This window comes from Callorhinchus milii, unplaced genomic scaffold (assembly GCF_018977255.1).
Source record: "Callorhinchus milii isolate IMCB2004 unplaced genomic scaffold, IMCB_Cmil_1.0 Scaffold29, whole genome shotgun sequence".
Lineage (NCBI taxonomy): Eukaryota > Metazoa > Chordata > Chondrichthyes > Chimaeriformes > Callorhinchidae > Callorhinchus > Callorhinchus milii.
In genome coordinates this window covers 2,378,001-2,393,851 of record NW_024704770.1, presented here as the reverse complement: position 1 = coordinate 2,393,851, position 15,851 = coordinate 2,378,001, and the positions used below count along the sequence as shown (strand labels likewise).

At 52.7% G+C, this 15,851-nt stretch overlaps 1 protein-coding gene across 1 annotated transcript in view; it reads left to right on the top strand.

Annotated features, from left to right (window-relative positions):
• Positions 1–15,851, top strand: part of notch3 (notch receptor 3) — a 60,123-nt gene that overhangs the window by 31,942 nt on the left and 12,330 nt on the right. Inside the window, exons 5-18 of the mRNA XM_042344657.1 lie at positions 273–395; positions 808–1,041; positions 1,449–1,604; positions 2,146–2,331; positions 6,242–6,355; positions 8,968–9,081; positions 10,642–10,875; positions 11,072–11,182; positions 11,745–11,937; positions 12,264–12,409; positions 12,994–13,107; positions 14,259–14,378; positions 14,996–15,148; positions 15,573–15,801. Of these exons, the coding sequence (XP_042200591.1) occupies positions 273–395; positions 808–1,041; positions 1,449–1,604; positions 2,146–2,331; positions 6,242–6,355; positions 8,968–9,081; positions 10,642–10,875; positions 11,072–11,182; positions 11,745–11,937; positions 12,264–12,409; positions 12,994–13,107; positions 14,259–14,378; positions 14,996–15,148; positions 15,573–15,801 (2,227 nt within the window). The remainder of the gene's footprint in view (positions 1–272; positions 396–807; positions 1,042–1,448; positions 1,605–2,145; positions 2,332–6,241; positions 6,356–8,967; positions 9,082–10,641; positions 10,876–11,071; positions 11,183–11,744; positions 11,938–12,263; positions 12,410–12,993; positions 13,108–14,258; positions 14,379–14,995; positions 15,149–15,572; positions 15,802–15,851) is intronic.

Genomic DNA, 15,851 nt, shown 5'->3' with positions numbered 1-15,851 from the left:
GACTCAGGGCTTGTGAGCTGCTCAACAAGATTTCTGCTCTGCCTCTCACTGTTGTATTCACCCTACAAGATCGTGACCTTTGCCTATCCCACTATCTTGGTCTTGTACACCTCAGTACGATCGAGTTGGGATTCAGCAAACTCATTCCCCTTTCACCCACAAGAATACACAGTCACCACACGTTACAGTGTACCCTGTGAAGCGCTTTGAGGCGTCTCGAAGACGTGAAGGATTATTATTGTAATAAGATTTATTATTTTTCTTCCCATCAGGTTTCGAGGGGCAGAACTGTGAGGTCAACATCAACGACTGCCCCGGACATAAGTGCATGAACGGAGGAACGTGTGTGGATGGTGTCAACACTTACAACTGCCAGTGTACCCCCGAGTGGACAGGTTAGACTCTCAACCTCTTCCCCCTGGCCATAGCCGGAACCCGCAAGAGCGTCGCCAAGACAAGTCCCAATGTGAGGCGGCAGCTTGTAACAGCAACAACAAATAACGACACTTGCACAGCGCCTTTCAGGAGGATGTCCCAAGGCGCTGAACAGTCAGGGATTTGGACCCAAGCTGGGGGTGGGAGTGGAGGTTGGGAGCGGGAGGGTTGGAGGGCAGGGAGGGAGGACGTCCCAAAGCGCTGGATGGATAGTCGGGGATTTGGACCTAATATTATAACTTTTGACCATCAAGAATGATAATAATGGTCCTTGATTTTGATGTCTTTGAGATGTCTCAAAGTGCTTCACGGGATACACTGTGAAGTGAGTTGACTGTGTATTTTGTGGGTGAAACTGCGTTCTCCACGCAGGTCAATTTTGCACAGAGGACGTTGACGAATGCCACCTGCAGCCCAACGCTTGTCACAACGGAGGGACCTGCTTCAACACCATGGGGGGCCACACCTGCGTGTGCGTCAACGGCTGGACCGGGGATGACTGCAACGAGAACATTGACGACTGTGCCATGGCCGTTTGCTTCAACGGAGCCACCTGTCACGACCGAGTGGCCGCCTTCTTCTGCGAATGCCGCGTTGGGAAAACAGGTAACGACAGCAGCAGCAGAGTAGTGGTTAGCGCGATCGTCTCGCAAGCGAGAGGACCTGGGTTCAATTTCCATTTGGGGCAAAAGCTTAGGCAAGTTTCCTTACTCCTACCCATACGCACACGCTCGAAGGTGCGACCTGAAAATGGGGAAGGAAAGGGGCCATGACGGAGGGATAAAATAGAGAAAGAGCATTCCAGAGTTTCGGGAAGTAGTGGCCGAAAACGGGGCCAGTTTTTGGATGAGCTGGATTTAGTGAATTGGGTGCCAGGGTAAGGGTTGGGAGGTTGGGGTAAGAGCGATTTCCCCCGTCAAGCACTTTGAGGCCTTGTTGATGTTCTTTTGTTGACGCTGCTGAGTTATTTCCTACCCTCACCCCTCGCCCGCTGTCCCCGTGTCCGCCCGCAGGTTTGCTGTGCCATCTAGACGACGCTTGCGTCAGCAACCCGTGCCACGAGGACGCCATCTGCGACACCAACCCCGTCACCGGGCAGGCCATTTGCACCTGCCCATCGGGCTTCACAGGACCCGCGTGCAACCAGGACGTGGACGAGTGCTCGATAGGTGAGAGGTCGGCTTACCCCAAGTGAAGGGTGCAAGTTGTTGTTGTTGTTGTTGCTAGTCCGCCCCGCCCCCCCCCCCCCCACCAAGTGAGTCTTATAGGGCTTTCGAGGCTGTTTCCACTTGATAAAGAGAGGCGATGGAGGAGGACTTGATGGAGGTGTGTTGCCAAGTACAGGGAGGGAGTGAGGGAGGAAGTGGCCATAAGTGTGATCGCAGAGAAAGGTCAAAGAGGGGAAGGAGTGGGGAGGGGGGGGCGAGGCGGAGGGCTTGAGTGAGAGCGTTCCAGAGTTTCTGGGCGTAGCGGCTGAAAGCGCGGCTGCCGACGCTGGAGCGGAGGGGACAAGGTACAAGCGGGAGACCGAGCGGAGGCAGTGGGTAGCGGAGTGGGGTAGAAAGCAGGTGGGAGAGGTAGGAAGGTGCCAGGGCGTGAAGGGATTTGTAGACGAATGAGAGGATCTTGAAATCCATCACCGGTTTAGCGTCCGGGTACAGGCAGTGCTGGTGTCTGAGTGTAACTGGTTATTTCGTTCCTTGCTCCCAGGCGCCAATCCGTGCGAACACTTTGGGAAGTGTGTGAACACCGACGGCTCATTCCAGTGCCAGTGCGGGAAGGGTTACACAGGCCCGCGCTGCGAGACCGACATCAACGAGTGCCTGTCCATGCCCTGCCAGAACGATGCCACCTGTCTGGACCATATCGGGGAGTTCACCTGCATCTGTATGCCAGGTAACAGCACTAAACTCGTGTAGTCCTGTACTCGGGTCGGTCGCAGGCGAGAGGACCTGGGTTCGATTCCCAGGCAGGTAGGGCAAAACGTTGGGCAAGTTTCCTTACTCCACACACAAACACACACGCCTCTGTTTACCTAACAGTAAGTAGGAACCCGGTTGTTAGTCGATTGGCAGATTGCTTTTCCGGGGGTAAAGATCCTTTCCAAAAAAATAATAATAATAAATTGGTCGCTCAATCCGTGACTATTTGCGGGACGCTACTGTGCGCAATTGGCTGCCGCATTTCACTTACGTAAAATACAGTCAATTCACTTGACAGTGTCTTCTGTGAAGCGCTTTGAGACGTCTCGAAGACGTGATCACGGCTGTATCAAATGCACGGATTATTATCGTTATTATTTCTGAAAATCGGCTAAAACGCCCAGCGACAAAAACAAAAACTCCCCTGAGACTCTGGTGCTCTCCACGCCGCCCCCGATTCCCAACCTAAAAAGCCGAGAGCCCGTAAAACAAACACCTTACGGTGGCTTTCAGACCTTAAAGCTGCTCTGCCTGGAGACAAAGGGGAGGTGGGAACGAGACAGTGAATGTGTGGACAGAATGTTAATACACTGTGCAGTACAGGAGGCAGCGAATCCAGCCTTTCACTGAGGAAATCCTCTTTGTTCGATGCCCCACCACATATTGGGAGAATGAATATTCCCTACGGCATTCATTTCAGCCCAAGCCGCAGTTCGGTGGAATTTAAATTTTCCCTGGGGAAAGTTTTTTTTAACTATATTAAAAAAAATTGCCCTTTGGTTTAAGAAGAAGATGGTGCAGAGAGGATTTCTGCTTCCCTCCCCTCTGTGACTGAGGGCCTGTGTGAGCAGGTCGTCTAGCGATGCGCAACACGCTGCAGTTTACCCCCACACCACCCCCACACAGCGGAAGTGCTGATCAGAAGTCGGCCACTGCAGGCAAGTGCCGTCCTACAGTGTGGTGGTTCGCTCACTCACCTCGCAAGTGGGACCTGGTTACCCACACAGTCTTAAGCTGATGCACTCAATGCAGCGCTGGGCGGGTGTGTGTTGCATTGACGTAGGTGCCGTCCTTCGGCTGTGACGTTAAACCTCGCCCCACTACCCGTCTGGCTGTTCAGGTGGACGTTAAAGATCTCCCTCTCGGCTCCACTGGCGGAGTCCTGCAGCTCAGTGGTTAGAGCGCTCGCCTCGCAAGCAAGAGGACCCGGGTTTCGATTCTCGGGTGTTTTTCTGTCCAGTGTAGTGACTGTGTTTTTGTCGGTGGACACGGCAATGTCCCACAAACACCCAGAGAGAGAATGACTGGTTATATCTGGATATTGTGGGTCGGGACCCCGGGGGAGTCCCTCTTCCAATTGTCTCATGTCGTCTTTAACGTTCTCACGACACAACCTCAAATTAACATCTCGTCCAAAGGACGGCGCTTCTGACAGTGTGTTCCAGCACTGTAGCCCTAACCCAACCATTAGCCCAACCCTAACTCTGCCTTAACCCCTACCCTACCCATAACCTAGACTCTTAAAGTCCTGACGTGGGGCTCTAACTTGGAGCCAGGCCACGGGGTAACCCTGGCTAAGCCAGGCCACAGGGTAACCCGGGCTAAGCCAGGCCACAGGGTAACCCTGGCTAAGCCAGGCCACAGGGTAACCCTGGCTAAGCCAGGCCACAGGGTAACCCTGGCTAAGCCAGGCCACAGGGTAACCCTGGCTAAGCCATTGTTTGAGGTGAGCAACTAACTGTTTTATGAAACAGTTTGAAATAATACGAAACAGTTCACAAAATAGCTATTATATGAAATAGATCCCACAGTCCCTCCACCTCGCCCCCTCCCTTGTCTCCTTCGAAGACCTGTCTCAAGACCCTCCTCTTCGACGGTGCCTTCGATCACCCTCCTTCCCCCACCCTGCTCTCCACCCTCCCCCAACCCGACTCCCAGATGGGGTCTGGCGCCTTGGGACTTCCTCCCAACGTGAAAGCTGCTTTACAAATGTCATTTTGTTGTTGTTATTTAGCTAACTTCAAAGACTTGTGCTCTCTCAGCTGATGAGGAGTCTGGGAGGGGAAGGGAAGGACAGAGTTGGGGGAGATGGGGCGAGTCACACACCCTTGGCTCTGTGCCACTTTGTGAGAAAGGCTCCTATGGCTTCTCTTGTCAGTTCAGTTGCCGAATGTTTTCTACATTAAAGAGATGGGGAAGGGGAGTGGGGGGTTGGGGCGGGGGCGATGGTGTGTTCACAGGATCAGAGAGACCAGCAGCTAACTGTATGAAAAATCCAGAAATCCTGTCTACACATCCGCAACGCTAGTGTCCAGTCATTTAGCAATCTCTGGGAAAGTGACCACTGGATGGACAGTCACCCACTTTACCATCCTTAGTCGCGGCTAATGCCACATGCAATGTAAAGTGTACACTGCCCCATGTTAAACAATAATAATCCCTGCATTTGATACAGCGCCTAATCGCGTCTTCGAGACGTCTCAAAACGCTTCACAGAATACACTGTAAAGTGAATTGACTGCATGTTTTATGGGCGAAGCACCACAGCCAATTGTGCACAGCGGTGTCCCACAAACAGTGGTGGACTGAGTGACCAATTTATTATTATTTTTTTTTGGAAGGAAATTAAAACCGCCTCAGTTGTCTCCATTCCTTAGACGTTTCGAGCGCAGCCCTGTTCAAGCCAACATATATTTTTATGTGTTTATAGAGATACAAGGATGTATATATCGTTTTTATGCGGTTCCCATGAGCACATGCTGAGGAAAGGTTAATGATGTGATGTATTCTATTTTAATGAAGCTCCAATTAATCCCATCGTTTGGAATCCATTTAACATTACTGTGTAAATAGTCCATTGTGTTGTGGTGAGAGTGTACTGTATAGTGCGGTCTGCCACTCACATCCTACATTACTGTCAGGCCAGACAGGGAGATGTGGGGGGAGCAACAAAGACACTTACGACTCCAATTGCACTCCTGTGGAAGAGAAAAGGGACCCTTATCCCTCTATACATATTTTTCCCTTTGAAGCGCACTATTCTGTGGCATTCACTGCCAGTCCTGTAGGCGCGGCTGCCAACAAAGCTGCCAAAGCTGGTGAATGCTTCTTCAGGCTTGAAAGAGGACACCCCTGTTGGGAGGCACTCTCACTCCCCATTTTCTCAGCAATCCGTAGAGAGTGAGCGAAATGCTCCAATTCAGGTTTCTACTACACACAGAGAGAGAAACGCAAGGATACACACACACCACACGCACACACACACACACACACACACACAGAGAGATACACACATGCACCACGCACTCACCCGTATATGAGTGCATGTGTCTGTTCAGGGGCGGTGGGTGTGCAGGTGGGATTATGTATCACTTCTCGAAGACGGGATAAGGTGCTGGACACACACACACACACACACCACGCTGGAGCTATTCACATTATCGCGACGCAGTTAGATAGATGTTTTGTTAGGTCAGGTTATTAAGGGAGATGGGGCAAGGGCGGGTAAGTGGACTTGAGGTACAGATCATCCATGATCTTATAGAATGGCGGAACGGGTTCGAGGGGCTGAATAGCTTACTCCTGTTTCTATGTTTCACACACACACACACACACACACAGCTTTCTGCATCAGTAGTTATCTGGCTGCTTACCCTGATTTGAAAAGCTAATTATATCGACTGGCGTATCACAGCGCTTCACAGTGAAGTGTGACTATACTGTGAAGTGAATTGATATATTTTCAAGTGTACTTTGTGGGCGAAACGCGGCAGCTAATTGCGCACAGCAGTGTCCCACAAACAGTGGCGGAGTGAATGACCATATTATTTTGTTCACATTCCCTCCCGTGTGACCAACATCTCTGACCGTTTTCCCGTTTGCAGGCTTCACAGGGACCTACTGCGAGATCGACATGGACGAGTGTGAGAGCAACCCGTGTGTGAACAGCGGAGTGTGCACGGACATTGTCAACGGCTTCATCTGCAAGTGCCCGTCTGGTAAGGAGGAACTCGGCTACTCAGCCTCCTCCCCACACACACACACACACACACACGCGCACACACACGTATCAGCGCTTGCAAAACCCATGCACAGCACACGTGTGTGTGTGTGTGTGTGAGCGAGGAGTTGCCATTGGCGGGCGGACGGGCCTTCAACCTCTCTGCCTCCAACCCACAGTCCCTCCGCCTCGCCTCCTCCCTCCCTTGCTTCCTTCAGGACCCATCTCAAGACCTTCCTCTTCGACCGTGCCTTCAGTCACCCTCCTCGCCCTACCCTCCCCGCCCTCCACCCCTCCTGATTCCAACCACCAGCTCGGGTCCAAATCCTTGACTGTCCAGTGCTTTAAGACGTCCTCTTGAAATGAAAGGCGCTGCGCAAATGTCACCTATTCTTGTTACAGCTTCTGTGTCGGGAGCAATACCAGTATCAGGTGCTACTGCGGGGGTGGGTTTGAGGTGCATGTGTGGGTGGGGGGGGGGGGTGCATCTGTGCTGCACTTTGGGGTTGATGTGGTATGTGTAGGGGGGGCTGGGTTAGTGCGTATGTGTGTTGGGTGGGGGGCTGGTATGTGTGTGTGTACGTGTGAGGGGAATTAATAATAATCCGCGCATTTGACACAGTGCCTTATCACGTCTTCGAGACGTCTCAAAGCGCTTCACAGGATATACCGTAAAGTGAACTGACTGTACATTTTGTGGGCGAATTGGGGTATATATATCTGTCGAGGGGTGGGGTGGAGGAAGGAAGGAGGAAGGATGATGTATCACTTGTCCCTTGGTTTAAATCTGTGGGCACTGAGTAAACAGCCCCGACATCACTGTGCGGTAGCCCGACCCCTGGTTTGCTTGACTGCGGAGGGAGAGAGAGAGAGAGAGAGAGAGAGAAGCGGGTGGCCTCGGCCCGGCAAACTTCCCTTGTGCCGGCCGGCCGGCCGGGCGGGCGGGCGGGAGCGAGGGAGGGAGGGAGGTTACACAGAGGTCAGGGTGCAGCGTATCTCAGCCGGTGCTTTGAAGAGCCTCTCTCTCCGTTGGTGGTTGATTGACAAGAAGGGGTCGTGTCTGTTATCTCCTTTAGGACCACAATGCCGCGATTGTTCTCCCTGAAGGCCTCGGTCCCCTCTGTCTGAGAAGTAGCTGCCCCTTAATGAGAGGGAAGGCTCGATTCTTTTCGGTCCAATTTACATTTGGGGCAGACAGAGGGGGCCCCACCTCACATGATTACTGCGTTTCACATGCAACCATAGAGAGAGAGAGAGAGAGAGAGAGAGAGAGAGCGTGAGCACCAGCTCGGATTGTGTGGCTCGACAGAGAATCAAGTCAGCCACACTCTGCATTGTCACAGTCCGGCACAGGAATACATTGAAGGGGGTGGTGGGTGCGTGTGGGTGTGTGTGGGTGGGGGGTGGGGGTGGCGGTGAGGGTGAGGATGAGGGTGGCGGTGGTGGGGGAGAAAAATGAGAGAGAACTTCCTCATCTCTGAATACAGTTTTGCTTTGAGTCTCGGCGACCAGAATGTTATTTTTTTTCTAACGTTAATCTGGACGGGTGATGGGCGAACGTCAAGTGTGACTGTGTGTCTTGTAGGCAAACTGTCGATCCGGGCCGTTACCCCGCGTGAAGGGCGCTGGATAAATGTGATTTGTTGCCGTTGTTGATCCGAGGCCCGAATTTTCGCCCGAGAGACCATTTTGTGAGATGAATTGGGGGGAAAGTTCCTCATTTCAGTCTTCATTTGGAAGCTGGTTCCTTCTTAGATAAAATCGGTCGCTCGATCCACAACTAGTGGGACGTCGCTGTGCGCAATTGGCTGCCGCCGTTCGCCCACAAAATAGGCAGTCACTACACTGTACATTAATTATATCTTGAGAAGTGCTTTGAGATGACTCAATGACGTGATAAGGCGCTGTATCAAATGCAAGGATGATTATTATTACTATTATTATTACTATTACTATTAGCGAAGCAGGGAGGGCATCTGAAGGATGTCACCTCTGGCAGTATTCCCCCTGCCCCCTCCCTCCCCCCAGCCCTGCGCTGGAGCGTCAGCCTAGACCGTGAAGCTGACGTGGGGCTTGAACCCACAGCCTTCTGACACGGAAGTGAAAGTGTTGCCAACTGAGCCAGACTGACTCTTAAACACGTTCACACATCCAGGCTTCTTATTCTCTCTCATCTGCCATGAAACCCCGAGTGCATCAATCTGGAACTCTATCCCGCAATCCCTCCACCTCAGCCCCTCGCTTCCCTCCTTCAAATCCCGTCTAAATAAAGACCTTCCTCTATGACCGTGCCTTCGGACACCCTCCTACCTCCACCCCTCCTGACCCTAACTCCCAGCTCGGGTCCTGACTGTCCAGCGCTACTGGGCACTGTACAAGTGGAATTTGTTGTTGTCGTCGTCGTCAATTCACTGCCTTCTCAGCATGAACAGCCGTTTCTCTAAGGGGTTTATATCATCTCCTTCCAGTCGCAAGGCAGGGCAATCCCGGGCTTGCCAATCTGTGGGGATTGTTGGCTCTGGAGGGGGAGGCGCTGTGCGTTGGGGGTGGGGGGGTGGCTTTAACCCTGACACACTAACCCGCGCTCTCTCTTTCTCTGTTTGTTGCCAGGCTTCACAGGATCGATGTGTCAGAGCGATGTGGACGAGTGTGCCAGCACCCCCTGCCAAAATGGGGCCAAGTGCATCGATCGGCCCAACGCTTACGAGTGCAGATGTGCTGAAGGCAAGTGCCGTGTCCCGGGTATTGCCCGTTTCGCCCACAAGACACACAGTCACTACGCTTCACAGTCTATCCTGAGACGTCTCATAAGGCGCTATAATAATAATAATAACCCTTGCATTTGATATAGCGTCTTATCGCGTCTTCAAGACGTTTCAAAGCGCTTCACGGGATACACTGTAAAGTGGGATGACTGTTTTATGGGCGAAATGTGACAGCCAATTGCCCACAGCAGTGTCCCATAAACAGTCGTAGATTGAGTGACCAAATTATCATTTTTTTTAAAAAAAGGGATTATTACCCCCAGAAAAGCGATCCGTCAATCGACTAACGACCGGGTTCCTACTTACTGCTCGGCCAACAGAGGCGTGTGTGCCCGTGGAGTAAGGAAACTTGCCCAGCGTTTCGCCCTGCCCAGGAATCAATTTGCTATATCAAATGCAAGCATTATTATTATTGTTATTATTATTATTATTATTATTACCTCCATCGCCCTTACCCTCGTGGAGCTGAAGATCTGATGGTGGGGGGCGGGCAGCGCGGAGATAGTGAGGGAGACTGGGGTGGGGGTGGGGAGCTGGTGCGCCCTTCTCAGACCTTTTTGCATTGACATACAGACGAGTTTGCAAGAGAATGTATGGGCCTTGTTAGGGCCTGGGTCTCGGCTAGGATCCTTCAGTAGATAAAGCTGTATTGTTCAGTCCAGCCTGCTTAGTATTCAGAGGAACTGAACACAGGCACCAGGGAAGCCTATTGGATAGCGGGTCCATTGTATCGCCAGTTCATAGAATATTCTGTGGAACAATAGTCAGTTTGTGCTTTTTTTTTGGTCACCCCCCACCCCCCCCCACCCCACACACACACACAGACATTTCTCTCTTTTTTTTCCCTTTTTTGTCCCCGTAAGCAGGTCTCCGAGCAGCCCTGAGAGAGAGCGCTGTGGAGATGTGCATGTGAGAATGACTTTGTCCGTCTGTCTGTGTGTGGGTGCGCGTCTGTTTGTCTGTCTGCGTCCCTGAAGACCGTTCCCACTGTGTTTACGATCACCCACCTCCGCCACTGTCAAGCGCTCTGGGACGCTAACCTGCGTGAGGGGCGCGGTGTAAATGCACGTTGCTAATAATAAAACTCTTGCATTTGATACGACGCTTTGTCACGGAGTCGAGATGTCCCAAAGCGCTTCTCAGAATATACTGTAAAGTATAGTGACTGTGTATTTTGTGGGTGAAACGCAGCAGCCAATTGCGCACAGCGACGTCCCCACAAACAGTCGTAGAGTGAGTGACCAAATTATTATTATTTTTCTGGGAGGGATCATAACCCCGAGAAACGATCTGACAATCGACTAACAAGCGGGTTCCTACTCACTGCTGCGTAAACAGAGGCTGTGCGTGTGTGGAGTAAGGAAACTTGCCTAAGGTTTCCCCCTGACCTGACCCGCCCGGGAATCAAACCCAGGTCTCTCGCTTGCGAGGCGAGTGCCCTAACCACTACGCTACAGGACTGCACTGTTGTTGAGGTTGTCTTATTTGCCCGTCCTGACCTGAGTGCTGTTTCCCGCAGGGTTCGAAGACGTGCTGTGTGAGAGGAACGTTGACGACTGCAACCCGGACCCTTGTCACCACGGCACCTGCATCGACGGCATCGCCAGCTTCACCTGCGTGTGTGACTCCGGCTACACTGGCTACCGCTGCGAGAACCAGGTCAACGAGTGCCACAGCAACCCCTGCCAGAACTCTGGCAAGTGCATCGATCTGGTCAATGCGTACCTGTGCCACTGCCAGCTGGGCACCTCAGGTAATGCCAACCCCCCCACCCTAACCCAACCATCCCCCGTAACCCTAAACCCCCAACCCCACACATTCCCTGCTGAACACTAACCAGAAACCCCACCAAAGAGGGGCCAAGGGGTATCAGTGTTTGGTGTAGGGAAATGAATGCTGCGTGTGGAGACGCAAGCCTTTCACTCTCTGTGTCGTGTGGACAATTGCAGGTGTCAACTGTGAGATTAATTACGACGACTGTGCCAGCCAGCCCTGCGATTATGGCATCTGTCAGGACGGGATTAATCGGTACGATTGTATCTGCAAAGCTGGTTTCACAGGTGAGTGTCTGCCCTCACACAGCTAGATGTCTCTTGTCTTTTTCTCTCCCCCTCCTCTTCCCCCCCGTATCTTGTCTGTACCTGTGCTCAGGTAAGCTGCTCACTCACTTTCTCGTTCTCCTGCTTTTCCGGCTTCCTCTGTGCCGGGTAAAGACTTATTATCACGATTAAATATTTATTATACAACGAGGGTTGTGAGCCGATTGACGGATCGCTTTGCCGGGGGTAATAATTCCTTCAAAAAAAATAATGATTCGGTCAGTCTCTGAATCCACAACTGTTTGTGGGGACGTCGCTGGGCGCAATTGGCTGCCACATTTCACCCACAAAACACACAGTCACTACACTTTACAGTGTGTCCTGTGAAGCGCTTTTGAGACGTCTCGAAAACGTGGTCAGGCGCTGTATCAAATGCCAGGATCCATTGTTGTTATTGTTATAATCACGAGCAACAACAAATTGCATTCATAGAGCGCTGTTCACGCAGGATAGCGTCCCAGAGCACTTTGATGTCAAATGTGAGGCTAATTATTTTTACTAAAAGCGGCTTTGCTGTGGGCAGGGCCTCTGTGCAACGTTGAGATCGACGAGTGTGTGTCAGGTCCATGTCGAAACGGGGGCACCTGTGTGGACGGAGAGAACAGCTTCACCTGCCTGTGTCCTGACGGTTTCCACGACCCCCTGTGTTATTCCGAGGTGGACGAGTGCGGCAGCAGCCCCTGTGTGCACGGCATCTGTCATGATGACATCAACGGGTAAGACACTGAAGCTACGGTGGGGGAGGAGGGGGCGGGAGGTGACCGTAGGCACGATCGACTATGAAGGTCTTCAGGTGCGACCTGAAGATGGGGAAGGAAGGGGGGTGAGTCGGAGGGAGGGATAGAGGAAGAGTGGGACAGAGTTTCGGGGCGCAGGGGCTGAAAGCGCGGCCACTGATGGTGGAACGGAGGGCACCAGGGGGACATGCAGGAAGACGGAGCCAGTCGAGTGGAGGCAGCGGGTCGGAGGGGTGGGGTGGGGGGCGAGGTTAGAATCGGTGACTCCCGGCTCAGACCTGCATTGTGTGTGCTGTAACCTGCAGGTACAAGTGTGACTGTGAAGCCGGCTGGGGGGGCGTGAACTGCCACCTGGACAAGAACGAGTGCGAGTCCAACCCCTGCCAGAACGGGGGCTCCTGCTCCGACCTCATCAACGGCTACATCTGCAAGTGTAAAGAAGGCTTTCGAGGTAGGCGTTCGGTCGGGTTAGACGCATGTTCAAGCTGAGGGTGTGTCAGCCTGGCTCAGTGGTGGCAGTCTCACCACTGAGTCATAAGGCAGAGATTTTAACCGTTCCAGCAACACATTACATTTACGCAGCGATGGACTGTCTGGAGTTTAGACCCAAGCTGGGGGTTGGGATTAGGGAGGGGTGGAGGACACAGAGGGTTGGGTGTAGGAAGGCGAGGTTGGTCAAAGAGGGGGGACATTGAGACAGATCTTGAAGGAGGCAAGGGAGAGGGCAAGGCGAAGGGAATGTGAGATGGAGATCCAATGGGTGGGGGCGGAGAGGCTGAAGGCCCGACCGACGATGGTGGGGTGGGCCGGGCCAGGCCGGGCGGGCGGGAGACGTGGAGCAGGCCAGAGCCCGCTGAGCAGAGGAAGCGGGCAAGTCAATGGACTACACCCTTGGAGCAGAGCGGGATTCTGCCTAATGTGAAACTGAGTCACGAGAGGAGCTGAGGTTAGCAGACGAGGGCTCAGCCCTCCCACAGACTGATTGCTGGTTGCAGTAGAAACAATTGAAGCGACACCTCATATTTCTTCACTCAGGACAACACTGCCAAGTTAACATCAATGACTGTGCCTCAAACCCCTGCCTGAACAAAGGAGTTTGTGTGGATAAAATTGCCAGTTATAGCTGCCAGTGCGACCTGCCTTACACAGGTAAGATTAAGAGGCTGACCCCGGGCCGAGCCGAGCAGTAAAGCTCCTCTTAAAAGTTACAGGCTGCCAGCTTCACTGTAACTTCTTTTAAGTAGAGTGGGTCAGTAATGAGCTTGGTGGCCAGGCTGTGGGCTTACTGTACTGTCTCTTGACGTGGCAGACCACAAGTTAAAGCCAAGGATGTGTCACCCTGGCTCAGTGTGTGTGTGTGTCAGCCTGGCTCAGTGCGGGTCAGTTTGGCTCAGTGTGTGTGTGTGTCAGCCTGGCTCAGTGTGGGTCAGTTTGGCTCAGTGTGTGTTTGTCAGCCTGGCCCAGTGTGTTGTGCGTTTGTGTGTGTCTCAGCCTGGCTCAGTGTGTGCATGTGTGTCAGCCTGGCTCAGTGTGTGTGTGTACGTCACCCTGGCTCAGCGTGTGTGTGTGTGTCTCAGCCTGGCTCAGCTTGTGTCAGCCTGGCTCAGTGTGTATGTTAATCTGGCTCAGTGTGTGTCAGCCTGCAAGTTTTTTTTTACAATAACTTGGTCACTCAATCCACGGCTGTTTGTCAGTCAATCCACACTGCTGTGCGCAATTGGCTGCCGGCTTTCGCCCACAAAATATACAGCCAGTTCACTTTACAGTATATTCTGTGAACCATTTTGAGACGTCTCGAAGATGTGATAAGGCGCTGTAGCACATGCAGGGATGAATATTATTATTATTATTATCAGGATTTTCTAGCACTTGCGATCCCTGAGGTGCGTGAAGATCGCCCTCATCAGGAGGGACAGAGAAGGAGCAAAGCTCGTCCCGGCTAATCTCTCTGTTGCACAGTGGGACTCGCAGGTCACTGGGTGCGAGTTACACACAAATGTGATGCAGCGACTGAGACAGATTAATAATCATACTAATAATATTCTGTGAAGCGCTTTGAGGCGTCTCGAAGGCGCGATGAGGCGCTCTATCAAATGCAAGGATTATTACTATTATTATTAAACCATTCTAAACAGAAAGTGCTATTCGGGAATGGTTCCCAGTGCACTTCTGCAGCTCTGTTGATAGCTGCATGGAAATGACTCTCTCTCTCTCTCCCTCTCTCCCTTTCCTCCTCTCTCTCCCTTTCCCCCTCTCTCTCTTGGTCCCTCTCTGTGTCTCCTGCCCCCTCCTGACTGAAGGACCCAACTGTGAGAATGTGCTGGTACCCTGTTCCCCAAACCCGTGCGAGAACGGAGGCTTGTGCGACCACACACCAGACTACGAGGATTTCATATGTACCTGTGGGGAGGGCTGGCAAGGTAAGGGGCAGAGCTGTAGTTGTGTGGCGGTGGGCGGGGGGGGGGGGGTTGGGCTGGCAAGGTAACAGTAGGGCTGAGCACTGCTTGTCAGCGAGACCTCAGTTTGTGTGGCAGTCAATGGCTTGATGAGCCAAGACTTGTGGAGTCTTGTAGCTAAGTGGTTAGAGCCCTCGGCTCACTCGGGTTTGATTCTCGGTTGAGGCGAAACCTTAGGCAAGTTTCCTTACTCCACACACACACACACACGTCTCTGTTTACCTACCCAACAGTGAATAGAATCCCGGTTGTTAGTCGATTGGCGGATCGCTTTCCGGGGGTAATAATACCTCCAAAGAAAAAAAATGCAGTCACTCAATCCACAACCGTTTGTGGGACACTGCCGTGACGTTGGCTACCAGATTTGGCCGACAAAAAAAAGTACACAGTCGCTACACCTTACACAGTCGCAGTGAATCGCTTTGAGACGTCTCAACGACGTGATGAGGGGTTGTATCAAATGCAGGGAATTATACACATACATGTATATTGACCAGTGTTTATTTCTCCCCGCCTTTCCCTCTCTCTCTCTCTCTCTCCATCTCCACCTCTCGCTCTCTCCGCTCCCCTTTGTATTTCAGGACAAACCTGTCACGTGGATATTGACGAGTGTGCCACCAGCCCGTGTAAGAACGGGGGGAGTTGCACTAACGAGCTGGGAGGCTTTGCGTGTGCGTGTCGGCCAGGCTTCACGGGACTCACGTGCGAGACAGACATCAACGACTGCACTCCCAGTGAGTATCTACTAGGCCCTACAGCCCAGCCTCGGCACCCAGGCTCCTCTCCTCACCCGCCCGGGCAACATTTCATCCCACTGCCACCCCTCCTCTCCACCCCATCACTCAGAGGATACAGTTCAAGATCCTGGTCCTCACCTTCAAAGCCCTCCACCGCCTCGCTCCTCCCTAACTCTGTGACCTCCTAACCACCTACCAGTCCGCTCGCGCTCTCCCTTCGGCGGGCGGACATTCAGCCTCTCTCTGCCCCAATCCCGTAGTCCCTCTGCCTCGCACCCTATTTGTCTCCCTCAAGACCTTCCTCTTCGACCGTGCCTTCGGTCAGCCTTCGATAGGCGCTGTATCAAATGCGAGGCTTATTATTATGATGATGATTATTATTACTACTAACGCCGTCGCTCTGTGCTGTGCCATGTCTCAGATCCCTGCCTGAACGGCGGCGCCTGCCTGGACAGAGTCAACTCCTTCAGCTGCAGTTGCCAGCCCGGCTTCACCGGCAGCCGGTGTGCCACCGAGGTCAACGAGTGCCAGAGTAACCCGTGCCGCAACGGGGGCCATTGCACAGACTACGTTAACAGCTACACCTGTACGTGCCAGGCCGGCTTCAGCGGCTTACACTGCGAGAACAACATCCCCGACTGCACCAAGAGGTGAGTCACACCCTCACTCCCTCAGTCACTCACTCATACACTCACTCCCT